The sequence below is a fragment of the Haliaeetus albicilla genome, chromosome 10, assembly GCF_947461875.1.
Source record: "Haliaeetus albicilla chromosome 10, bHalAlb1.1, whole genome shotgun sequence".
In the NCBI taxonomy this organism is placed as follows: Eukaryota; Metazoa; Chordata; class Aves; order Accipitriformes; family Accipitridae; genus Haliaeetus; species Haliaeetus albicilla.
Window position 1 is genome coordinate 22,664,595 of NC_091492.1, and position 24,831 is coordinate 22,689,425.

General features: G+C 59.2%; 2 protein-coding genes across 4 annotated transcripts in view; one reads left to right on the forward strand and one right to left on the reverse strand.

Moving 5' to 3' along the window:
* ACD (ACD shelterin complex subunit and telomerase recruitment factor) lies at positions 1-9,896 on the forward strand. Of its 3 annotated transcripts, none has more exons than XM_069793888.1 (14): positions 1-137; positions 816-942; positions 3,504-3,628; positions 4,186-4,276; positions 4,831-4,910; positions 5,116-5,160; positions 5,749-5,783; positions 6,165-6,328; positions 6,534-6,624; positions 6,779-6,859; positions 7,539-7,637; positions 7,902-8,590; positions 8,997-9,073; positions 9,280-9,896. In XM_069793888.1, exons 1-14 carry the CDS (start codon positions 16-18, stop codon positions 9,341-9,343), a joined length of 1,890 nt encoding a protein of 629 aa, XP_069649989.1. In that variant the 5' UTR covers positions 1-15; the 3' UTR covers positions 9,344-9,896. The 3 variants fall into 3 exon arrangements, with proteins under 3 accessions (XP_069649989.1, XP_069649990.1, XP_069649991.1); XM_069793889.1 differs by having other exon boundaries at positions 6,537-6,624; XM_069793890.1 differs by lacking the exons at positions 1-137; positions 816-942; positions 3,504-3,628 and having other exon boundaries at positions 3,719-4,276.
* Positions 9,739-24,831, reverse strand: part of CARMIL2 (capping protein regulator and myosin 1 linker 2) — a 24,961-nt gene continuing 9,868 nt past the window's right edge. The window contains exons 19-40 of the mRNA XM_069793154.1: positions 23,830-23,926; positions 23,452-23,509; positions 22,729-22,901; positions 21,942-22,010; positions 21,198-21,291; positions 21,024-21,119; positions 20,430-20,558; positions 19,371-19,484; positions 19,033-19,208; positions 18,477-18,564; positions 17,915-18,031; positions 17,363-17,429; positions 15,918-16,195; positions 14,033-14,136; positions 13,159-13,564; positions 12,771-12,890; positions 12,407-12,443; positions 12,159-12,227; positions 11,538-11,843; positions 11,248-11,355; positions 10,828-10,938; positions 9,739-10,724 (exon numbers count right to left, since the gene is read on the reverse strand). Coding sequence (XP_069649255.1) covers positions 10,549-10,724; positions 10,828-10,938; positions 11,248-11,355; positions 11,538-11,843; positions 12,159-12,227; positions 12,407-12,443; positions 12,771-12,890; positions 13,159-13,564; positions 14,033-14,136; positions 15,918-16,195; positions 17,363-17,429; positions 17,915-18,031; positions 18,477-18,564; positions 19,033-19,208; positions 19,371-19,484; positions 20,430-20,558; positions 21,024-21,119; positions 21,198-21,291; positions 21,942-22,010; positions 22,729-22,901; positions 23,452-23,509; positions 23,830-23,926 — 2,993 coding nt within the window. The 3' untranslated portion in view covers positions 9,739-10,548. The remainder of the gene's footprint in view (positions 10,725-10,827; positions 10,939-11,247; positions 11,356-11,537; positions 11,844-12,158; positions 12,228-12,406; positions 12,444-12,770; positions 12,891-13,158; positions 13,565-14,032; positions 14,137-15,917; positions 16,196-17,362; positions 17,430-17,914; positions 18,032-18,476; positions 18,565-19,032; positions 19,209-19,370; positions 19,485-20,429; positions 20,559-21,023; positions 21,120-21,197; positions 21,292-21,941; positions 22,011-22,728; positions 22,902-23,451; positions 23,510-23,829; positions 23,927-24,831) is intronic.

Sequence of the window (24,831 nt, forward strand, 5' to 3'; positions counted from 1 at the left end):
GCGCTGCGCGGGACCATGGCGGCGGCGGCGGCGGCGGCGGCGGCCGCTTGTCCCGGCGGGGCGGGCGCGGGGGAGCAGCGCGGCGGGCGGGAGCAGCCGGGGGCGGCGGCGGGGCCGCGGCAGGTGCTGGGGCCCGGGTGAGGCGGGGGCCGGGGGGCGGTTCGGTAACGGCAGCCCTGCCTGTCCCAACCCCTGCCTGTCCCCAACCCTGCCTGTCCCCAAACCCCGCCTGTCCCAACCCCTGCCTGTCCCAACCCCTGCCTGTCCCCAAACCCCTGCCTGTCCCAACACCCCCGCCTGTCCCAACCCCTGCCTGTCCCCAACCCCTGCCTGTCCCCAACCCTGCCTCTCCCAAACCCCTGCCTGGCCCAGCCCCTCTGTACAGCCCTTATCCAGCAAAGAGCGACCCCTTCCCCCTTTTACACTTAAGAGAGCGATGGTTAAGTCCTGGGCACAGGAAAATCATTATTGGGGGGTAATAAACAATAAAGGAAGAGGGGGAAAAAATATCCTGAACTGGATAGGAGATATACAAAAGGCTTGCCCCAGCCTGCATGCAGCTCCGGAGCTTGCTGATGTCCCCTCCCACCCGGCATGAGTGGGATGCTGCAGGACCGGCGTGTCGCAGCAGCACATCTTCCTCGGCACCACTGCCTTAGGATGGGTGTCCTTGCGGAGAAGTGGGTGGATTTGGGCTGGATTTGAGCCATCTCCTGGGGTTGTGGTTGTATTTGGGGTGCAAAACCATTCCCAGGATGATGGAGCTTTGCTGCGTCCCGCTCTTAGAATTTGGTGCTTTGTCTCTTCTCCCATAGGTTTGTGTTTGAGAATAGGAATACGTCTTCTAAAGTCTACATCCTGCAGCCTTGGATTGTCAACCTCTTGGTGAATTACGAGCAGCTGGATGCCAGTGAGAATCTCCTGGCCGGGCAGGTCCTGCGGGTAGGTACCAAGAGGGACTGTCCTAGAGTCCTCCAACAGTGTTTGAAATCCAAATTCCTGGAAGTGTTTAGGAGTCCCCAGTTCGGTGGCTGTGGATGGGCAACGCTTCCTCCTCAAAGTCCCTTTTTTTCCTTTGAGGTGGAGGAGCTTTGCTTTGCCCATTTCTGGCAGCTTTGGCTGACTTTTGCACCTCTGATAGGTGTGCCCTGCTCTTATCCAAAGAGTTTGCAGTCTCCAAGATCATCTTCTCTCCTAGCCTCGCACTTGCAGACTGCCTTGCCTTCCTCCTCCTCTTCTTTGCATCCTGTCCTTCCTTGTACCGCACCAGTTGATGGGTGGTCCTCACAGTGGGTAGCATGAGGCAGAAGCAGGACCTGCCGAGGTGTCTGAAGGCTCATCCTGTCTGGTGGTGAGCCTTGGTGGGACCACAGGCTCATTCTCCCCTGGATGCTGGCTCTTTTGGGAGAGCCTCTTGTGTGATGATTCAGGGCATGGGGCTCTGAGGCACAAAACTTGCTCCTGCGTCGTGCCTGGAGAGCTTTTTCTGCAGTATTGGTGGTGTCTTTGACATTGATCTAGCCTACGTGGCAGGAGAGAGCTGTAGTCAGGATTCTTGCCTGTTTGAGGCCTGATGGGCAGCAGGAAGGAAGCAGGAGGAAAACAACTGAGCAGAGTCGGTGCTGCTGATCATTAGCTGTGGACTTGGAGGGTTTGGATGAAGATGCGGTGAGACAACTGAGTGCACAAGCAGACGTGGAATCGTCACAGGCAGGGCATGCAGTTCCTGCCTTGTGATGGGTTGTGGTCATGATCTGGATGCTGGAGAAACCCAGCTGCAGTGCTGTGGTTTGCTGTTCTCTCGCAGCCTTTGGGTGCTTGTAGCAGCTTCCCACCATGGACAGCATTGTTAGCCATCTCCTAATGTCTTTTGGGGAAGGAGTTGTTTGAGGCAGCTCAGATGCCTCCTCAGTAACAGAAGCAGGAAGGAGAAAAATGGGTGTTGTGATTTAAACAGAAGGAGAGATGAGATGGGGAGAAAAAAATGACAACGAGAGAGAGAAGATCCTGTGGTCCTATTCCCCATGCCGTCTGAAGATGTGGAGGTGGTGAAATCACTGGTTCCGTACTTGTTGGCCCAGTCCTCCCTCCCAAGCAGGAGATCTCTTGCGCCTGGGCTAATAAAGACCCAGCAGTGAATGAGTGGATCCCTGCTTGGGTTCGAGGGATTAATGGGGAGACTTGCCTCAGTGTGACGACTCTCCAACCTACACCCACCGGAGTCCTCCACAATGAATGAAGGTTGGGAGTGTATCTTGAGCAGCAGAGCCTTTCTCCAGCTTGCTCTGGGCTCCAGCTATGCCTGCCTTCCTCTCTATCTGTTTCAGAACTATAACTTCAAAACCTACCCTATTCTTTATCTTGTTTCTTTACCCAGTTCCATGAGCAGCCCTGCCCGCTGCTGGTACCCGTGCTCTCGTGCAGCCTGGGCTAAGCCACCCTGCCTCCACTGGGAATCCAGAGTTGCCCATAGTGAGTGAGCACATGGTGGGACTGGCCACTTGCATGCTGGGCTTCTCCCCCCAGGGCAAGGGGACACAGCCAGTGGGGACTGCTAGGTGGCTGAGCTGTGATACCTACAGGAGCAGGATCCTGGTGGCATGGGCATCCTTAAATCCAGCAGCAAGCCTTGTTGGCTTGTACAGGGACTTTATGCGGTGGGATTTGCAGGCTTTTCTTGTCAGAAGGTCCCAGCTGATGATGACTGGTCTTTTTAGCATGGTGGGCACCTATTAAAGGATGTATGCATACCTCTTGTCAAATGGAGGTGGCGTTCATGCATGATAGGACATGCCTTTTCATGTCCCATCTTCATGCATTGTGTCCCAACGTCACCAGTCAGACGAATGATGTACACGACATATGTGACCAAATCATGTGTACCAGGAATGAATCCCAGGGCTGTAGGGATTGGGGCAAGCCAGGACTGATCCATAGCTCCCAGCCCACAGAGCAGGCAGGCATGAGACTTGGAGGAGCAGTTTATTCTGCTTATTATGCTTCCCTGAGGGGTTGTTTTGACCCAGCATGGACATGGCTTAATACAGGCTCAGGGTTGCTAGACCAGGAACTTCATGCAGAAGAAGGGAATGGCTGTAGTGATCCTACTGGTTGCTGCCGCTCTCTGTCTCCCTCTGCTTTGCAGAGGAGGACATGTCTCAAGCCTGCTCAGACCCCTTTTGCCTGGATTCCTGCTGCTGGTTTGGGTAAAAAAAATGCTTGGTTGTGGCTTCTCTCCCACCTTGCCTTTGACTGCTCTCTCGCATAATGTTGCACATCCCTTATTCTGTCTTGGTGTGGAGCCTGGTCAGTTCAGCTGGGAGGCACAGGCACGTACCGAACCCCTTGGTCTTGGGGTAAGCATTACCACCTGGCTTCACGGTGAATGGTGACCTTCACTCCTAAGAGTCCAGGCTCTCAGCCAGGCACGGTGTCCTGTCCATGTTCACGGGGAAGTCTGTAAGTGAGATGTCTTTTTTCCCCCCTCCCTGATCTCTTGATAGGTTTTGAGTGACTCAACTGCTCCAGGCCAACCTGGGGTCCTCCAAGATGCTGTCCTACAGGTCTCAGATGGGTCCTACTACATCCGTGTGGTCATTACACCCGAAGCTCTGCAAGCAGAGGAAAAGTGGGTTCCACCGTGACTTGGCTGTGGCTGGGACAGCGGTTCTCCACAGCTGCTAGTGGGGCTCCTGCCTGGTCTTGTTTCAGGTTGTGTTAAGCTAAAGCAATCACAGGGTGGGAAGTCTGCGTGAAAGAGCTGCTAAGAGAAGAAAGCTGGAATGCTGGGGCTTGGTGCTCCCGTTTCAGCTAGCTGGGATGGGCAGGGGTTGGTGGCAGAAGCTGCGATGCCATGTAGATGTGGTTAGAAAGGACTAAAGATGGGCTTTGTGAAAGGAGCCAGAGCATTAACCGTGGTAGCCTGGGCTGCACCTTCAGTGCTTTCCTCAGTTTCCCCATTTGGACATCCGTAGACTGGCGGGGTGCTGGTAGCAGAGCCAACGATAAGCAGCAGGAATAAGTTGCAGGAACGAGGAGCCCTTGGTCCCTGATGCTCATGCTGAGATGTGTTCCAACATGCCCTGGTGTGGTTGGTGTGGCTGTTGGGGGAGCCCCGGTATGTGTCTGGGTGGTCCAGCTCCATTCTTCATCTCTCCAAGACGTTCTGCTCTGCTCTTTTTCTAGCACCCACATGCAGCTCAGGCTTTCCAGCCTTATTTGCAGAATTATCGTCTTGCAGAAGTACACGGTGTGTTTCCGGGAGGAGGCCAGACTGGTGAGTGCTCTGATAAGTGGAAGCAACTTGTTCCTTGTCCTTGCTGTGCTTCCTGCATGCTTACCTACTTTGAGTGGCTCCCAGGAGCTGAAGGCAGATGATGGGTGGTCTTTCTTCTTTCCTCTTCATCTGCAGCTCCTGGGAGGGTCTGTGGCAGTTGGCCAGGGCACTGGGGCAGGGGATGGCTTGAGCCCACCCTGGGGTTGTGGTGCATCTCCCCCAGGCTGTTACTTCCTGCGGTTGTGCAGCTACAGGAGATCTGCCTGGACTGCTGGTGGCAGAACTGCCTGCTGTCCTCTTGCAGGGGTTCAGGAGTGTCCCCATGGCCTTGGGCTGGCCCAGCCTGGTGTGTGGCTCTTGAAGAGCCATCAGCTGATGGAGGAGGGTACAAACCTCCTGTTGAAGGGGGTTGTCCTTTGTGAGGGGGACCTTACTTTTGGTTGGAGAGTTGGTGGCAGAGCTGGGGTGTGTGTGTGGGTGCTCGCTGGCCCCGGGGCAGGTGGGAGCAGAGGTGGGACTGCAGAGGTGCCTTACGGGCTCCGTTTTCCCTGCAGGAGGATTGCGAGTTTTACCTCATGGCCCAGCGTTTCATCGTGCTGCCCATGGAGAGGCAGAGGTTGGAGTCATCTGACGGGTACGGCCCATGGGGCAGGAAGGGGACTCTGCTCTGGGGGGGGCTTCCTCACCTTCCCGGAGCAACGCTGACCCTGGGAGTCCTGGTGTAACGTGGTTGTGGTGGGGCCTTTTTGCTCTTTGAAGGAGGAATTGTCTCCATTGCAAGCCGTGAAGAAAGATGGGGATTCGGAGGGAATTGGTAACCGGCTTCTCTCTTGCTGCAGGAACCAGGAGCCCTCTGTGCTGCAGAAGATAAAGGAGCTCTGGCTGTAAGTATGGGGCTGGCCATTGCTGGGGAACATATCCAGACACCATGACGAGAGCGTGCAGGCTCTGACTGAGGTTAGAGCAGGCTGGCAAGGGCAGGCAGAGGTTATGGCAGCTCCTGGTTAACCTGTGGGACTCCCTGCCCCAGGATGTGACAGAGCCAAGTAGACCATGCCAAACAAGGTCCTGGTGATGCAGAGAGCTCTCCATCCCCAGCCTCTTCCTCTGGGCTGGCGGAGCTGGGAGGAAACACCCATGGAGAAATTGTTCCTGCCCGCCGCAGGCAGCGTGGCTGGGTGGGTGAAGGCTTGTACAGCTCATTCTTCACTCCATACTGGAAGCCCCAACTCTGGAGATCCTCAGGGGTCTCCATCAGTCCATCTCCAGGAACGAGGCTTCCTGATGGGTATTCCTGGGATACTGAGCTGAGGTCAGTGGCCAGATCCAGCACACAGTGTGGAATCCACTACTTCCACAAGCCTCTTCTTCCAAGTCAGGGTGCTCGATCTGCGAGTGAGAGCTGCAAAGGGCTGCTGACCTGTGTGTGCCCCAGTCCTAACCTAGCTTTGTCTTCTCCTTGGTCATTGCAGGAGGAGTCTCACTCTGAAGAACGCTCCCAGCTCAGGTAAAGGATTGTGCGGGGCATGCGATGCTCTGGCTGCCTAGTGGGGCTCCTGGCACTCCTCAGCTTGGTCCGTATTAGGCAGAGGTAGCACAAGCCTGACCAGATAGCACAAGGCAACGTTGCTAAGCCCAAAGCAGGACAAGATGGTGCTGACAGCTAAAGCAGTGTGGGCTATTGCACACCTGGGCTCATGCTGCTGCTCCAGGACCTGTGTGGAGAAAGGAAAGATAGTTTCTAGAAGCAAAGAAAATGCAGAATTTTGTGTGTTTCCACAGGTTTCAGTGCACATTACAGTCACGCAGCAGAATAAAAGTATTTGCAAGTGAGGCTTGCCTGAATTAAGGTGTCTTCTTCACTGACTTTTGTGTGTTCTTGCTCCAGAGCCATCCATCTCTCAGTTGATCGATGCCATAGGACAGAACCAGCTGGAGGTTTTGAAGGAAAATGCTGAGGAATGCTTGGATTTGCAGATGCCCGAGGACATGCCAGCGACAGTGAAGGATGAGGTTCCTGTCACCCAGTGGGAGGCAGAGCGTAAGAAAGAGGTCAGTCTGGCTGCTGTGGCCATCTGAGACAGGGCTGTGACAGTTCATGGTGCTCTGAAGGGGCGGGAGAAGGAAGGGGAAGGGTGGTGGGCTGAGCTGGAGGTTTGCTGGGGAGAGAGATGGCGTTCAGCTGCCAGTTATGGGTGGGCTCCTGCATCTCGAGTGGGACTACCCAGCAAAAACCACGTAACATGTCTCATTTCAGCAGGGCGAGGACGTCTTCGTGGTCCTGGCCAACACCCTGGTTATCCCTCCTGAGGAGGAGGAGGCAGTTGCTTGTGATGCTTCCAAGGCAGGTCAGTGTGGTGGCCTTGTCTGCAGGGTAGACAGGTGGGCAGTTCAGTGCCCAAGCATGCAAAATAAGGGTCTCTCTGGGGTGGGGAGAAGAATTCCTTTGCTGCGGCTGTGCCGCATGCTGGGGTGCGACCAGCAATGCCCCTTTTGTTGCAGACACAAGCGAAGCAACTCCTGGGAAGAGCGGTGATGGCAGGACAGTGCCAAGTGACCCGAGTGTCATATCCCAAGCAAGCTGTGAGTAGTGGGTTCTCTGTATCCCACCCAGTCTCTTAGTAGTTTCCTCTGCAGTTGGCTCAGCCCATCTTCTCCTTCGATTGAGCGGAGGAGATACCAGCATAGCCAGGTCTTTGGGAGACCAGGACTCCCAGCCCTGCCTTGAGCAGGCAGGCAATTGTCCCATTCCTGCAGCCTCCTGAAGCTGAGCAGCTTTGGTTCATTGTGCTGGGACCACAAGTGATTTTGTCCCTTTGATGCCATCACGGAGCTGAGTCTTGTATCTGAGAGTGGGCTCGCGGGTGGCTGTGGTTCAGCGCCAGGATGGGCTTGTGTCACCTCACTGGGCTTGATGTCTCCAAGCTTTGCTGCAGAAGTACCTGCAGAAGCTCCACATAGAGGAGGAGCTGAAGGGAGCTGCTGTTCTGGACAGTGCAGGGTGTAGGGAAGGTCTTCCTCCCTCCTGCCCGCTCTCAGGGCAGCATCTGCCTCTCCGCTGCCTGCTACAGGGGCTGGCTGAGGTCGTGAAAGGAGTCTGGCTGGAGTACACCCTAGTTTTGGTTAGAGAGGGCTCTCAGAGCTCCCCTCAAGTGCTGTCTCTGTCTGAGACCCCATGCACAGTTCTTTGTAGCTGCTGCAGGGTTGGGAGTGGGCAGCTGCTTTCTTTGCCAAAATCAACACCCCGACTTGATCATTGCAGCTGGCGAGTCAACAGCCTTGTCGGGGAGCTTGGAGGGATCCCTCGACAACCCCTGGAACGGACTCCCCCCAATATCTTTGACCCTGAACTCTTCAGATGGTAAGTCCCCATGCCCCAGTGCGTCCAGCCTGCCTTGCAGGCAGGAGACAACCCCTCTCCTCTCACTAGGTGACCACGTAGCTCTTCCTGGATGCTGGCTTGCTTTTTCCCCTGGCCAAAAAGTAGTGCTGTAGCATTCTCATTGCCCTGTGCCTGCATCATCCCAGCTCCGATGCTCTCCTGCCCAACTTGAAGTGCTGGGGCAGGTCTGACCACTAACCGCCTGCCTCCTGCCCAAGCTGACCATGTATTTTCTCTTACCAGAGAAGAGCTTTCAACATGACGTGGCTGCTGACAGCAACACCCCTGACTTGCTGGAACCGTGTAGCCAGGACTCTCCCAAGGGCTTGCCGCACGGAGAGCCAGTGCAAACCTCCTCTCCCTCCTTGTTCCACTCCTACGGCAATACCAGTCCAGTGGAGGCTGGCACCACCTGGGCAGTGTCAGCTGCGGAGGCAGCCTGCGATGCCCCCTGCGCTTCTCAAGGCCCACAGGTATCGGGGGGCTCTCAGGCCCCCCTGCCATCTCTTTCTCCATCTTTTCCTGTCTTGCCCAGCAGCCGCTCACAATCCCTGCCTGAAGGGATACCTCACAGGGAGCAGGCAGACTCCAGTGGCACAGCTTCCCCTCCAGATACGATGAAGCATGATCCGGCTCATGCCAGGACCCAGGAAGGAGATGCTGTGGGTGCCAAGAGGAAGCTGCTGGCAGGAGATGGCCAGGCACTGCCAGCCGTCTGTGGGCAGCAGCATTCCCGAGGTGCCCCATGGGGCAGGGGAAAAGACACAGGCAGGAGGCTGGAGCTCACAAGCACACTGGGTGCGAAGAAGAGCAGAAAGGAAGAGACAGGACTGCGGCATGGAAAGGAGTTCTCAGAGGAGGAGGAAGAAGAGCAAGTATCCCCAACGAGTGGCCCCAGCTCCAGGCCGGAGCAGCGCAGAGCTCTGCAGCCGGTAAAGATGAAGCAGTGGGTGGAGTCCTCTAGGGGGTGGTCCCCAGGGAGGCTCTCTGTGTCCCACCCCACTGCTGGTGTCCATCCCCAAGGTCTTTCCTCACCTGACTGGTAGGGACGGGGAGTTGAAAGCAGGTATTGACGTAGATGGTGGCTCCAACCCTCCCGAAGGAGGATCTGGGGCACTGGGTGAAGATGTGGTTGAGCCCGAGTTGGGTGGGAACCAACACTTGCTGGAGCATCTTCCAGCTGTCTAGGTAAAATAAGATTGGCAGAGCAGGAAACAATTGAGGGAGAGACTCCGGAGTTTTCCTAGGTGTATTGGCATCTCGGGCTGCGTGGTGGGGCTGTGCTCTGGGCTTTACAGCTGGGGCAGACCAGTCTCACCTTCCCCTTTGCTTCTGCAGTATGTGAAGGAGAAGCCGGCCCAGTACAGATATGAGGCACCAAGCCCCGAGCTTTGCGAGCGGATAAGATCTGTCAGGTGAGTGCAGCGATGGCCTTGTACAGCCAGCCCTTCTTCCCCCCGTGGCTGGCTCCATGGGATGCAGGCATCACTGCTTGCCTCCCTGCAGCAGGTCCCCAAGCTCTGCCTTGCCTTACCCCTTGTCACCGGGCTGCCCCGGCACACGGCAATGTGTCCCCAGCCGGGTCCCTTCTCACCCTGGCTCCTCTGGTCTGGTTTCACAGGATCTCGAAGGCGATGCTGAAGTGGGCGTGCTGGATACTCACCGACAGGGAGGTGGACTCCTGAGCCCAGCCCGTCCTTCATTTCTTCACCGGTTCGGCCAAAACAATTTAGGGCTGCCTGGGATGAGCAGTTGGGGGAGGGATGGGGGGGACACCAGGACCCCTGTCCCCAAGGGGACTGCTGAGTGGGTTGGCCTGACTGCAGAGACCCTGGCTCCAGAGATGCTGGGGACATGACCTGTTGAAGGCTAGCACCTTCAGCGCTGAGGGGAAAAAAGCATCCGTTCAGGGATGCCTGTGCATGAGCCGGCATCCCTTTCCCACCTCTCCCTCTCCATCCTTTCCAAATGCCCTGGCCCAGCGAGTGGGGACAAGAGGTGACCCAGTGCCACCGCCCCAGCAGGGGTGGCAGTGGTGGCAGAGGCCCCACAACCTGATCCCCACTCGGAAGGCAGCACAGGAGTTTGGACATTTTATTGATTGTTTTAGGTAGGGTCCTGCACTGTTTGTTACAAAAAATATCCCGCAGGGTTATGCTGTAGAAATTAAAAATAAAAATTGTATATTTTTTAAATACACAGCTCTTGTATTAAAAAAAAGAAAAAGAAAAAAAAAAGCATCTTGCTGCTTTGTCATAAACATCCATATAAGGAATGCATTTGGTCCGGAGCGGTGATCAGCACAGGAGAAAGCCGCTTGGGTGTTGGGGTAATGCTGGTGCCATCGGGAGAGCTGCAGGGATGGCGAGGCAGGCACGGCTGGAGCTCGGCTGCAGAGCTGTGTGCTGAAATGCGATGGGTCGTGGTCCTGCTGATGGAAACCTGCATCTTGGGGGGGCAGGGGGGATGGAGAGAGCGGTACCCTGCGGGGTGAGGAGCTGGAGAGGTGAAAGGGCCCTGGTAACGCTTGATAAAAATGACTGGCTGCCAGCACCACCGCTGCCTGCCCAGCTGCTGCCTAAAATCACCAGCTCCCCCCTCTGCAGCCCACGACAGCAGAGGCCGTCCGGGGAAGGCGATGCCACTCGGTGGATCCCGAGGGCTCCGGCATGGTCCCTGGGCATCCCTGCCCTCCTGGGCGATGTTGGTGGCCCCAGCCGTCCCTGCAGCGAAAGGTGGGCGATGCCGTCATTAGCCAGCCCCGCGGCCACATCCATGTCAGCCCGGTACGGAGCATCTCTGCTCTCTGCACCCCAGCTGCCAATCACCCCAGCACTGTGCTCTTGCTTGCAGGGTTTTATTGGGAACAATGCAGCGGCATGCAGGGGCTTCACTGTCCCAGGGCTGGCTCCCCCTGGCCCGGCACTGGGCGTCTTTGGTCTACGGCTGCTGAGTCTTGTGCATTTGCAACAGTTTGTGCCAGGGCTTGTGGCTGCTCGCCTTCGGTCCCCGCTCCAGCCTGTGGCTTCTCCAGCCCGGCACGAAGCCAGTCCTGCAGCATGGCACCTAGAGAGGTCATGGGTGCTGGTGTGAGCTGGGGGGGGATGACCCTCCATACTCCAACACACGCTTTAGCAGGGACACAAGGGAGGGGAGCATCAAGTCTCACCTGCAGCATCCGAGGACGGTCCGGGCTCGCCCTCCGGCTCCGGGAGGGAGTCGTGCTTGGTCCTCCGTTTGAGGACAGGCGACCGCCGCAGGCGCAAGGGGATGGTGCCTGCTGGGAGAAACACAACCCAGCCCCACGTTACAGTGGGGCGCAGCTGCCTGGTTCTTGCTGCCTTTCTGCCTGCAAGCCTGGGCAGCCTGGCTGCTGCCGGAGCCAATCCCAATGCTGAGTCCCCCCCCCATCCCCGCATCTTCCTGTTGTGGCGATGCCATCATCTAGCACCCCGGCACCGAGGGCGGCCACCCACTAGCTGAGACAGGCGGCACCACCATGTACATGAGATACCACCATACCAACGCCTGCCTCCTCCAGCATGGGGTGCAAGGGGAGGTTTGGGGTCCCACTCCAGCCCCCACTTACTTCCCAGCTCTGCTGGGCACTCGGGCTCCCTGAGCTGCTCCTCGTGGACGGACACAGCTCGGCGGCTGGTCCCCCATGGTGCCACCAGCCGCGGCGTCAGCCGGTTGTCTGGAAAAGCAGCAGGGAGTTGCTGTCAGGGGGGAGCCTGCAGCACCCGGACCTCCTAGCTTCCCCCCCATCAGCACCCAGCGCTGGGTGCTTGGGTCCCTGCTGCCCTCCATTCCCAAAGGGCTCCAGGAACAGGCCAGCAAGTGGGATGGGGGCCCCATCGACAGCTCGCGCATCCCTACCTTCGGTGTCAGGTGGTGTGGGCAGGGGTGTACCAGCACCCACCTCCCCGCCGTGGCTGACCCTCCGCGGCAGTGCCACCGGCGCACTCCTCCCTGGCCGTGGCAGGCTGCTGCTCCAGCCTTCCCGGGCCCCGGGCTCTGGTAGCACGCTGGGCTCGGGCAGGATGAAGGAGCGCCGGGGCTGGTCGGAGCTGGTGCCCTGCAGCTCAGTGGGCAGCTGTCTTCCCAGGGCTTTCCAGGCTGGCTGGGGCTCGGCCAGGCCAGCACTGGGCTCCATCATGGTGGCCGGGCTGCGGAAGGGTGCATCTGTGGGGAAGGCAGGGCAGAGCTGTGGGTGCCCAGCAGTGACGGCCCCAGGGGATGGCTCTTGGTGCTGGGAACAAGCCTGCAGCCACCCCAAGGACTGGGCAAGGTGCTGGGTTTTTGTCCACCTTCACGAGGGTTGGGCACCCACGAGTGCAGAGCACCCTCCCTAGGGTGGGACCCTGCCCAGGCACCCGCGCCTACCGGTCCCCATTGGCTCTGGTCCCCTTGTAGTGCTACTTGGTGCTTGCAGAGGGGACCGAGCCCTCTGGCCTGGGGGCTGGTGTGAAACCCCCCCGGCACCCACCGGTGACCCACCTGTGGACACGGAGTGCGTGCGGGCCTTCAGGGAGGGTGGGGAGTCCGCAGAGCTGTCCACAATGTCCCCTGCAAGCACAAGCCACCAGCCAGCATCAGTGAGCTGGGGTCTGCCCCATGCCATCAGCACCCAGCAAGGGGCGGACACGGTGGGACCCGCAGCTGGGAGCCTGAGGGGGCCTGACCATGCCCACCCTGTGGGTGCCCAGTTGGGTGGGGGTCAGGGTAGGGAGGATGCAGCCCCTCACCATCTGAGCCAGCTTTCTTGATCTCGCTGTCTTTGCTCTGCAAGGGGAAAGAAACCTGGTGAGGGTTGGGATCAGTGTGGCAGCGCCCTCAGAGACAATGGGTGGCAGAAGGCAGGGTGCTGCCCGGCTCTGGGGTGGCTGCAGGGGGTGGGTGCATGCCAGGGAAGGAGGGACAGACAGACACCATGCAGAGCATTGGAGCCCACATATTGATCCTCTTGCAGAGAGTTAGGTGACAGGACAGAGGCCAGGGGCAGTGGCGGCACAGAGCTGGGTGCTTCCAAGGGACCCCCATCCCACGGACCACCACCTCCTCCTGCCCTTTGGGTGCAGGATCCATCCTGAAATTGGAGCCACTCCTCACCTGCTGCTTCTTGCCCTCAGCGGCCGGGCCCTTGGCGACACCGATACGGTGGAGCATGACCTGCATGCGCTGCTCGAAGGAGGCGGGCAGCTCCCCCTCGCTCTTCTCCAGCTGCCTCTTCTGCAGGACAGACACAGCCCTTCCAGGGACACAGCACCCACCACAGCACCCACAGCACCCATCCCCAACCCCAGCTGTGCCCCCCAGGAGATGGAGGCATGGCCACAACCCAGCAGGTACGTCCCCAGCCACGGCTCCGCTATCCTCACATCCCCCTGCGGTGCCTGGCTGACCCCACCACCAGCACCCTTGGGTGGGAGCAGCACCCACCGGGTAAGCCAAACAGCAGCGTCAGTGACAGTGGCTTGGTGACAGTGACAGTGCTTACCTTGTCATGCCTGACCCCCAGCGCATCCTCATCCTCCCCTGACAGCAATATGAGTGACTGGGATTTGCCCTCCCGTGAGTACTTGGGCCGGATCCTGCGGGCAGAGTCGGGCGTCTGGCAGTGCTCGGGCTCTGCCCGGGGCTCGGCAGCGAGCCCCCCCTCCTCTGATTTACTCAGCGGCTTGCCCGCCTCGCCCGCCTTGCTGGGGGCTCGTAAAATGTCACTGAGCATCGAGCGCCTGCTCCTGGGGGCTGCAGAGCTGCCCTCAGGCTCCTTCTCACACCTCGAGCCCCGGCTGGATTTAGGTTTCTTGAAGGCAAAAAAATTCCCAATTTTCTTCTTGAGGGTGCGGGAGCCGGAGGGGGCCAGAGGGGCTGATCCCGGGCAGGTCTCTGGAGCTGTGGGGCTGGGGAGAGATGAAGCATTGGGAAAGGTGAGCTCCAGGCTGCTGAGGGGCTAGGGGTCATTTCCCCCCCACCCCCGCCCACTCTGAAGAGATGGATCCAGACCCGGGGCATCCCACCTGAGACGACGCTGTCCTGGCAAGGGCAGCCGTTCCCAGCGTGGGACCCCATGGGTGCTGCCCCAGTGCCTCCCTGCTATGGGACAGACCCCACAGCCCCTCCTCCCCAGGCTTGCAGGAGTGGGGTGCTGTCTGCATCCCGCTCCCCACGGCTGCCATCCCAGCCCTCTCCCACCAGCCTTGCCCTTGGCGATGCCCCTGGGTATGATGTTTTCCCCAGCATCCCTTTGGCACTGGGACCAGCAGCATTTGCAGGGTAGGTGAAGGCAGGGGGGTTGCCGAAACCCTGGGGATGTGTGTGTGCCAGAGTGCTGGGTGGTTGCAGGGCCTTAGGCACCCCCCCGGGCTTACGGCAGCTCCTCTGTGATGAGCCTCTTGGTGAAGAAGTCCTCCAGCCCCTCATCCACGCGGGTGATGCTCCTGTCCTCACTGTTCTCACAAGCCACAGGCTGCACCTGCGAGCAAGCACGGCCGTCAGCCCGGCATAGGGCAAAGATACCCCCCATGAACATGTGCCACCCATGCCTGTGCACGGACAAGTGGGTGCCCATGCAGGATGGGTGCTGGCACCCTCTGTCTCGCTGCATATCCAGCATGAAAGCTAGACCATGGTGTTATCGGCTGCATCACAGCTCTAATCCCACCGCATCCCTGGGGCTGTGGGAGCTCCAGCTTGCCCTGGGTTCCTGCTAGCCCCTCACCCTGCCTGCGCAGGCAGGGCAGCTTGGCTGCCAGCCCCCTGCACCCCGCTGGGTGCCACGTGTGGGGTGCTGGTGGTTTGCCAGCACAGTGGCTGGGGTATGGCATCCGTACACGCTCAGGCACCTGTGCGTTACCCACAGGTAAGGTGCCTCTGACCCTCCTTGGTGACACACAATGACGAGTCCTGCTAAAGCCCTCCTAGAGCTGGGCCAGGTCTCTGACCCTGCTGTCCTTGTGGGAGAAGCCTTTAGCAGGGATGCTTCCTCCATCTGAGCCCCAAGGAAGGGACACCCACACACTTGGTGGGTGATGGAGTGGGTGCCCTGCGTGGACCCCCATCTGCATCCTTCAGGCTGGTGCCCATCCTCAGGTCCAACTTTGGAGTGCCACCACAGCCTGGATGAAGGCCACCCATGGCAAAGCAGTCCATGCCATGGCCAAGCCTTCCTCCACAGCACCTTCCTCACCCTGGCATGTGGCACCGCAGCGGTGGCTTCCTATTGATGAGAGGGAGGCGCTTCCCCATTGGTGGCATTTCAATCCATAATGATTTTTCATTACGGCTGGATTGATGCCGCTCAGGAGCCGTTCCAGTCATTCGAGATCTGCTTTCCCTGTCACATCGCATCCATCAAAGCCCATCCTCGCTCGAGCCTTGGCCAACCATGGGTGCCAAGTTTGCCCATCCCGCTGCAGAGAGATGTGCCAAGGTGATGGCCCCCAGGCCCTGCCTGACGCCTGCCAGCCTCCAGCATCTACCCTGCCTGTGGAAAACGGCTCCTGCCTCTCCTCTGTCCCCGCAGCCACGCTGGTCCCACCACGGTCCAAGGGCAAGCACCACCATGGCCGTGCAAGCCAGGGCTTTCTGGTGGGTGGAAGGATCCAACTGCATCACAGTGGCACGGGGACGAGGTGATGCCAGCAGGATCTGGCCCTGGGGATGGCAACAGAGCCAGACTCTCCGCTGACTGCACCCAAAAGTTACTTTTCCTTTGGGCAGGGGGCTGCGAAGGCAGGATCCCCAGCCGCTCGCCCTTTGGGTGGGGGAGAAGCGCAACCCACCCCACTGCAGCTGGCAGAGCCCCACCACCATCACTGGGAGCTGTGGCAGCTGCCGGCGCTTCGGGGCTGATGGGTTTCGGATGGGGGGGAGCAAATTGGGTGCAGGAGGAGAGAGGCAGCCGGAGGCATGGCCGAATGCACTGGCCCTCTGCACCCAAACTCTGCAGGTTTTTTAATTCCCCCCTGCCAGCTCCTACCACTCAGCATCTCCCAGCGGGCAGCAGGAAAGGGGATGGATGATTTCTACGGCCCCCCAGCCCCCCTGCCCATCCTTTCAGGCTGCCCCCCTCCTCCAAGGAGGCTCCAGCAGCAGCTGAAATGCAAGATAATAAACCAGCCGCAGCTCCGCGCATTTCATTTTCCTGCCTTGCAACAAATACCGACTGTGATAATTCACCCAACTGGGAAAAAAAAAGAGAAAAAAACCCAAATCCACCCCCCCACACCTTGCCAACCGCCCCCCACCCCTTACATTTGGCTTGCTGGGCGGTTGCTTGTGCCGGCGGTTGGGCCGGGGCCTGGCTTTGGTGCAATGCTCCAGCTTCTCGCCGGCGGTCGGCAGGTCCATAAGGGATCCGGCGGTGGTGGCGGTGGCAGGCTGCGTGGAGGGGAGCGAGCCGCTCGCAGGCTCAGCATCCTTTGTGGAGGCAGGGCGTGCCGGCGGCGCGGCGGGGCTGAGTGACGGTGGCGCCCGGTGAGCTCGGAGCCCGCTGGCGTCCCTACCCGCCGCCGGCTCCAGCTCCGAGACACCTACGAAGGGCGAGAGGGCCCTGGTTGGCATCCAGCCTCGCCAGGCCTCCCCATCAGCATCATCATCATCGCCGCCGCCGCCGCCACCACCGTCACCTTCGCCCACGCGTGGAGGGTCAGCGGGGTGCTCAGTCAGGGGAGGGGAGCGTGGCCGAGAGCTTGCGTGGCGGCCCCCCCCGGGGCACAGCTTTGCAGCGTAGCCGGGGATGGATCCTGCCGCGGTCCCTGGAGGTCTGCATGCATGGGATGTTGCGGGGGGGGTGGGAGGGGGATGCTCAGGCAGGGACCGAGCCAACCCCCGCAGCAAGCCCCGAGACCTGCGGCAAGTAGCAACTATATGGCACGAGCTCTGCCGGCGCTGGCCTGGTGAGCAGCACTCACAAACACACCCCGTTTTGCTCTGCAGGCAGATCCTCACTCCCCTGGTTACCCACTGCGTGGAGGTCAGAATGCTGCTGGGCTCGGGGACATCAGGGGTCCCCTGGGGACACCTGGGTGCCAGGCGCTGAGGTCCAGCACAAGCTCTGCTTCAGCCAAAGCTAAATATGCATCGCAGCCAAAGCCCCAAAAGCAGAAGTCACCCACCAGCTGCTCATTTCCTCCCCACCCCCCCAGCCAGATCATGCCCCTCCAGGTACACAGGGCTCCATGGGGCTACACCAGCAGCAGAGAAGCCTGGGGCAGCTCAGCACCAGCAGCAGGAGCACCCGTGGGCAACGACTCCTTCCCTGTGCTAGGTCCCCAGGGGTGCTGGGGGCGTCGGTGATGCCCATGCCGCTGGCGGTCCCTGGGATGGCAGGGGGAGATGCCATGGCATCCACAGTCACAGACAAACCTCCCACCCCTGCCTGGCTACGTGGGGAGGGAGCTCAGGGCATTTACCCTACCACCCTTGGGCACTGAGCCAGCTGAACCCCCAAAAACAGTACAAGAGCAAGCTCAAGGTGAGCTTTGCCTGTGGGCCTGCACCATGGCACCAGGAGAGGCTCTCCAAAGGGGCAGGATCTCTGCCAGCCTCTGCCCACAACCTGTAGCCTCACCGCCGAGGGCTCTGCCCAGCAGCCCCCCAGATTGCTGCTGAGACCCCCCTGCCCCTGCCATGCCCTGGCGGAGGTGGCATGGCACTCACTGAGCCGTGACAAAAGGAAAGCCGCGCGGTGACCTTACTTCTCACAGTTGGCGTGGGCCGAATGCTCCTGAAATGCTTGTTTTTCCTCCGCAGGGCCATCTTGTACTGCAGGGAGAGAGGGACAGTGGTGGCTTCGGTGTTGACAAGCTGGCCATGGTGAGTGGCATCCTGCAGCAGCCAGAGCCAGCCAGGCTTCGCCCAGTGATGGGTGCAATGCCCCCATCACCCCCAGACCCCCAGGGCTGCACCCCCTCATCTTGGTCCAGCACCAAAACCGCCCACAATGCCGGATCAGATGCTTTCCCGGTCAGGACCCTGTGCTGCGCTGGATCCCAAGTCCTGAAGCAATGGCCAGCCCAGCCGGGGCCACCACAGGGACACGTTCCCAGTACCGGCAGGGCAGGCAGCATGGCCAGGCAGGCTAACGGTCCCATTTCCCAGCACTAATTGCCTTAGTGCTGCCCTCGGGGGGTGCCGGGGGTGCATGCACCCAGAGAGGCTGTGGCGTTAAGCCTGGCATCATCCGGTAAGGCGGATAAAAGGCAGTTATAGCATGGGGATCACGCGGCAGTGGTGGGGTCGGACCCTACCTCCTCCACGGTGAGGTCCAGAGGATTCCTGCCCCTCGCCGGCGCAGCGGCATCGTCCTCAACTGGCTCAGGCAGCAGGACCGGGAGGTCGAGCCCGTGCTTGGGGAGGCTCTCCGCCTAAAACCATTAGGAAGCGCTTAAATTATCCCGGGGGCTGAAGCGCGCCTGGCCACCCTGTGTGCTCTGTGCTGCTCTGCTCCCTACCCGTAGCTGGGATTTGCGAGCGGATTTAGGCCTGATTAGCCGGCTGCCGGCCCCAGCACAGCTGCCCCGCGCCTGCCCCGGTGCACAAGTGGCTGGTGCCCGGCTTCACCCCGGCACCCCCCACCACACAGCGGCTCCCAGACTTCACTCAGGATGTTAATGCTGCTGTGACCACACTGGAAGAGGATTACCTGGGAGGAAAACCAGCCTGGGTGGGAATTGTCCTGCTTCCCAGACAGCAAATCCATGGTCATAGTGTTGGCTGGTACCTGGGCAATGCTGGGGTACCCAGACCCCCTATCCCACATCCCAGCCCCACATCCCCATCCCGCAGGTGCTGGCAGCCCCCAGCACTCACCAGTTTGCACTGGGCAATGGTCAGGTCTCCCAGCACGGCATCCACGATGCAGTCAGCCACGGCGGCTGTGACAGACAGCTTGATTTCACTGGGAGCGGAGAGAGGGGTGTTAGGGCCAGCACCTGCAGCCCCTGCAAGACATAGGGCCAGCCCCTCCCCAGGGAGAGCCTTGCTAGGGAGATGGATGCTCAGCTGTGGCACCCAGAGGGGCACCTAGGACATGCCCTTACTGGGTGCGTGCTGCTGGAGCAGGAACAGGAGCAGGTGCTGGCTGGGATGGAGGATGCTGAGTGCATCCCCCATTAATGGTTGGGGCTCCCCTCTGCCAGACATGGGGATGGGCCTGCAGGAATATCACCCCATGGGACTTCCCAGCTTCCTAGGGACACATCTGAACTGGATACAAGTGGGAAGCAAAGCCACAGCTGAGAAAACGCAGCTGCAGGACCCAGCACACCACTACCACTATGAGGGGAGGGGAGCAGTTGGTAGGGAGCCCCCAAAATCCTCATCTGGCCAGCCACCAAGCGAGAAGGAAGAATAGCATGTCACCCACTTCAGCTTGCTGAAGACATCAGTGACCATCTGGTCCAGGACGACGCTGAGGTTGAGATGGTCCTGGAGGTAGATCCGCTCTGACATGGCGTTGACCAGCTGGTCCCTGACTCCGCTCTTCTGCACCACGGCTGGGCACAGGCTGTGCGCTGTGTCCAGCACTGCCTGCATGATCGCCTGAAATTTGGGGAGGAAAGGGGAGTTTTCAGTGTCTTTTCTATCAGGATTCACGTGGTTTCCAGGAGACACCACGTCCCTTATCCTCGGGCCGAGGCTGATGAGCATCCAGTGTTGCCATCAGCTCTCTGCTCCCCCTGGCAGTTCCCCATGGGTGCCCACCTGGATTTCCCGGCCACAGGTCTGCGATGCTTCCTCTGTGAGACACTCCAGCTTGTGCTGCAGCTTGCCGTTCTGGTACGGGCTGTTTCCCGCTTCGTACAAGAGTGGCAGGATCTGCCATGGGAAGAGACATGGCGCAGATCATCCCACGGCACCTCATCCTTGCTTTCCACCCATGTGCAGCCTGCACAGGTGACTGCCCCGTGGATGAGCATCACCTGCATTAGCTGGGGAGACCCAGCGACCTTCTGACTTTGCTGGCCCCTCGTGGTCCCTGTGTCCCCCCAGCTGGGCCCCCAACTGCTCCCCACTACCCACTGACCCTCCTTCTCCCCCTGTACCCAGCCACGCTGCTGTCCACGTCCGGGGACATCCTTTCCCGTCCCTTTCCGCACCTTTCCACCATCAGCACCATCCTCTTAAATCCTATCTCAGCCAGATTAAGTACCCAGGGGGGTGCCAGTAAATTTGGGAAAAAGAAAGATGTGGTTTGAAGAGAAGTATAGAACAGGGAGGAGAAGGTGCTGTAGGGAGAGAGAAGCAGGACCAGAAGGAACAAACCAGAGCTGACAGTGCCAGGAGCTGCCCAGCGGATGCAGTGGCCTTCATCACCCAGCTGGGGTGGGATGAGAGTGTCCCAAGGAGGGACCCCTCGGGAATGCAGGGAGTGTTTCTTACTGGTGTGGGCATCCATGGGTTGCAGGGTGTGCCCAAAGCTGGAGCACCCACCTCTCCCAAGGAGGGGTGCACAAGCAGGGGGTGCCCTTGCTGAAGACGGGGTGTGCTTGTAACCCCCACTTCTTGGGGGGTGCACACACGACTGTGTGCCTCTGGTGGGAGGGGATTAAGAACATCTTGGGCCTTGTTCTAGAACGGGATTCAGACATTTGCAGCTGTTCTTTAACATTTTGCAAGTGCTCCGTGATGCGCATCTGTTGCATTGACGATTCTGGTGTTCTCTGACTGCTGGTTAATTATGTCATTAACTAATCAATAACCCGCTTCGATCCCAAATTGAAGCTGGGCGAGTTGAGGGGTTTCCCCACGCAGCGGACTCACGCTGACGGAGAGGTTGGCATTCCTGATGGCCTCCTCCGCACAGACGATGTCTGCCTCCGCCTCCCTGCCCGGGCAGGCACTGAGGATGTCGACATGCTTCTGCACGCTCAAGCAGATCTCGTTCACCATCTGGAGCGCAGAGAGGCTGCGTCACATGCCGATACCAGAGCAGCACTGCCAGTTCCCCTCTTTGCTGTGACTTTCCCGGAGAAAGATATGCCAGTGCTGCCCAACGGGGTGGTGGGGGCACAGGCAGGATACAGCCCCCCAGAACATCCCTGACTAATAACTGGGGATGCCACACGGCACGGATTTGCTTGTGAGTGTGCACAGCGAGCCAGCAACACGCTGTGTGAGTAACGTAGCAGTGAGATATACCAGCGTTGCATATGCATGAAACGCACGGATGCAACCAGGAGGGTTCCTTGGAGATATGCTTTCTGCCTGGCCTCACTCTCATCCCTCCAGACTGCTCTGCCCTCCACTCAGAAAAGGTGAAAAGGAGTTTGTGCTGCTTGCAAGAGCTCACACGAGCTAGCTAGGGTTGTCTGGGGCAGGGGAGGGCAGCCCCATGCAGCAATTTGGCCGGCAAACCTGTTCAGAAGAGGTGGTGAGGATGCCCTGCTGCAGCCGGAAGGTCTGTGTGGGCAGCGTGCGCCGCAGCTGGTTCCTCGTCAGACAGGACTGGAGCTGCAGCGACAAGAGGCCATGAGCAGCCGGTGTCGGTGGCACCCAACCCCGTGACCCCCCCAGCCCACGTCCCCCCACCTTGTGCACCGCCTCCTCCGTTTTCTCAGGGTTGTTGCGGTACGCCTGCACCACGTCGCTCATCGGCAAGGGCATCGACTTGAGGGTGTAATTCCTGTGAGGCAGCGCAGGGATGAGCGGGTGCTGTCAGACCCCTTGTCAGCCTCGCAGGGCTCATCCCTGCCGTGCATTTCCCCACAGACAACCAAAGCCCACCCGACAGCAGCCTGGACATTGCCCCAAGGTCCAGCCCTGGAGATGGGGATGGCTAAACTCTGGCTGTCAGCAAACCCCGATGGGGCAGCAGTGCCCAAGCTCTCCATCCACCCCTCTTTCTTCAGACCTCCAGAGAACCTGCATGACCGAAGATGAGACCTGACGGTGTGCTCGGCAGGTGGACAACTTCTGCCTAGCATCTTTCATGGGCAGGGAGGAGAGGAGCATCACGTCTCCACCAACAGCAGATCCCCACCCCGTGCTCGTCGGGGCTGCCTTGGGTGACATGGGGCTGTGCTGGGTTGGGATGCAGAGCCCAGGGGAGACCCTGAGGTTAGTAATGAAGGTGCCATCACCAAATGGGTGGCAGGTTGCTTTGCTGGCTGCAAGGCCCAAGCTGTGTCCCAACTCCCTTGGGACCTGTATGCAACTGTGATGCACTTGCTGCTTCTAGGGGACAAGAGGCCCTGGGGACAGTGACATCCTGGAGCCAGAGGCTCTTTTGCATGGTGGTAGCAAGCCAGGAGGACCAAGCGTCTCCTTCCTTACCTCTCCAAAGCTTGAGCCACCTCCAGGAGCCCATGGGCAGTTGTGTTGTTCCTGTCCCAAACCACGGTCCTGCAAAGAAAAGGACACGAGTGAGCCCTGCCTGAAATCACGCAGCCCCAAGGTGGGTGCCCACCCACTGGGTGCCAGGAAGAGCGAGCCCAAGGTTGACCTCAGGCACCAGAAAGCCTAGAAATGGGGTTAAAAATCTGAATCTCAATATTCAAAACCTAAACTTGGACTTTTCAACGAGCTGTAAAGTACATGGCTGCCTGGAGGGAGTGAAGGGCATAGAGGATGTGGTCAGGCACCATCCTGCTGGCAGGGGCAGACATCCCCCAGAGGAACAGCCCTGGCTGGGAGACCCCTTCCCTGTCCCCTGCAGACACCCCTGCCTTGCCTTTGCAGTCACAATGTAGTAAAAAAATGGCATTTTAGGAACTGATGCCAGAGCGCGGAGTGAGGGCAGTGACTGCAAGGGTCTGGCTGCAGCATCCCAGGCTGTCCAGGAGCCTGGCAAAGAGCTAGCAAGTGCTGGGGTAGGGATTGAGCTGCTCTCTTGCCTTTCACATGTCCCCTGCCAGCACTGGCAGATGACTGCCATGAGAGCAAGATATGGTTGCAGCATCTGACTGTGCACCAGGAATGGTCCAGGGACACATTTGTGGTCACCAGGAGCCATGATAAGCCTCCTCTGATGGCATCAGCATCACAGCAAGGACCACCATATCAGGGCCACCCGGCACAGGGTGGGAAGGGCACGCACAGGGCAATGGGGACCTGCTGCTACCTGAGCTTTGTGTTGATCTGCAGGGCCTTGGCTAGCATCTTGGCCCCCGTGTCCCCCATGGCATTGCCACTGATGTCCAGAGCAATGAGGCTGGTGTTACTGCCCAGGGCACTCAGCAGGACGTTGGTTCCCAGCTTGAGGCGTGATTCGGCCACGGACAGGGACTGCAGAGGCTAGAAAGGGGAGAAGAAGGGGAAAGGTGGCCAGGACACATGTCGAGACATGTGTCACCCCTGCGGACACAGTCTCCATCCCTGGCCAGCAGCTGCTGGGCTGGCAGCTACTATGGGTGCCTGGTGCTGGCTTTGGGGACCCCAAGTCATGCTGAACCCCAAGAAACAGGAGGGCAATGGGTGCTTAGGCAACACCCTGGATTTAGCTCAGATGCCTGGCAGGCAGCGAGGAGGAAAGAGGTTTTTTTGGAAAGCTGGGCTGCAGCCATGCTACACCAAGCATCTCCTCTGTGCCTTTAGCCAGACACAGGCTCCCGCTTTCCCAGATGAACGGGAACAGCTCTCGCTTCTCTGTCTGAGCATCTGCTTCAGACAGAGCAAAATAAGAGCCGAAGGATTTGAATGGCGGGGGCAGGGGTGGGAGTTGCTCCCAGCCTGTGCTGGGAGGGATCCAGACAGCACCCCGGCAGGGAGGCTGCATGGTGGTGGTGGAGTGCAACCAAGAGCATGGGTGGGATGGTTGGGGTGGTTGAGGGCAAGCCGGACTTACACAGTCATCCTCCTGGGTGAGCTGGACAATGCGGTGCAGGACATCCAACAGCCCCTCCCTGCAGGAGAGGTGGCGGGGCAATTACACACGCGTCCCCCAGGGCCACAGGGGCAGCTGGCAAGACTCCATCCTCCCGCTCTTGCCTGAAGCTGTGACCTGTCCTTGCAGCACCTGCAGTCCCATAGGGACTGTGCCAGGAGCAGGTGATTGTCCCCCCACAGCCCCAGGCTCCCTGTTGGGTTGGAGCAGGCAGGATGGGCAAAGCAATCCCTGGCATTCCCAAACAGCCCATGGGCTTTCAATGGGGAGAAAGAGTTGAGGTGGGTGCATGGTGCCAGGATGGCTCCTGGCCCCAGGGTGCTGCAGTTTTGCACTTACTTGGATTTGATGTTGAAGTTTTTCCCCAGAGAAACGTGCCTAATGGACTTGCTTCTGCCAATGGAGAGCACCAGTGTCACCATGTCAGGGTCAAAGCCTGCAAGAGATGGGGGACACCCACCGGGATGCTCCAAGCAGTGCACCAAGGTGACACCAAAGTGGTCCCTCACAGGAGACCTGCAGAGCCACCAAGCTGCCACCGTGGGCTAGTGGAGAGATGCCCAGGGCAACTCCTGAGCATCTTCATCCTCTTCATGGCTCCTCCAAGGAGACCTAAGACCTGTACAGAGCTGGGGTCCCTGAGGAGTGACCCCAGGGAAGGAGCACCCACTCTGGGGCCTCCTGCTATTTGGGGTGCCAAGGCTGTGCTGAGCCATGGGGAGCACTTATGGAGCTAGAGATGGCTCTTGCTTTCTGCCATCCCACAGCAATGTGCCGTCCATCACCCACCCAATACCCTGGACAACATGGGAGGAGTTCTCACGGGTGGCCGGCAGCTGCCTGCACTTCCACCCTCATGGCTGCGGCATCTCCAGGGAAATTCGGCAAGCAAAGGTGACATCCCTCCCATGGGGCAAGGATGCGGGCAGGGATCTGCTCGCCCAGCTGCTCTGCCAGCCAAGGGCAAGTGGCATCAAGACCCACCTATGGGACTGTCCCTCCTGCATGGAGCTGCTCTACTAGGAAAGCCAAAAATAGAAGCATAATTTGGCAAAGGTTGGCCAGAGATTTTGGGTGAGAGCATGAGATTTTGGAGCATTGGTGGCCTGAACAGGTTTTTGAAAGACTCCAAACCACGTCAGCTTTCCCACAGCCATCTGGCTGTCAAGGAGCTGCATGATGTGGTGTGAGTTCTTAGCAAGGCTGCTTTAAGGTTTGGGGCCTTTTAGGTGAAATCAAGAGCTGGCAGAGATGATGGTTGTGATGATTAGGATTGCTCACCCATGGCTTTGGAGGCCACGGCAGGACAAGGTTAGCAGTAGAGACTGCAAACTCCTGCAG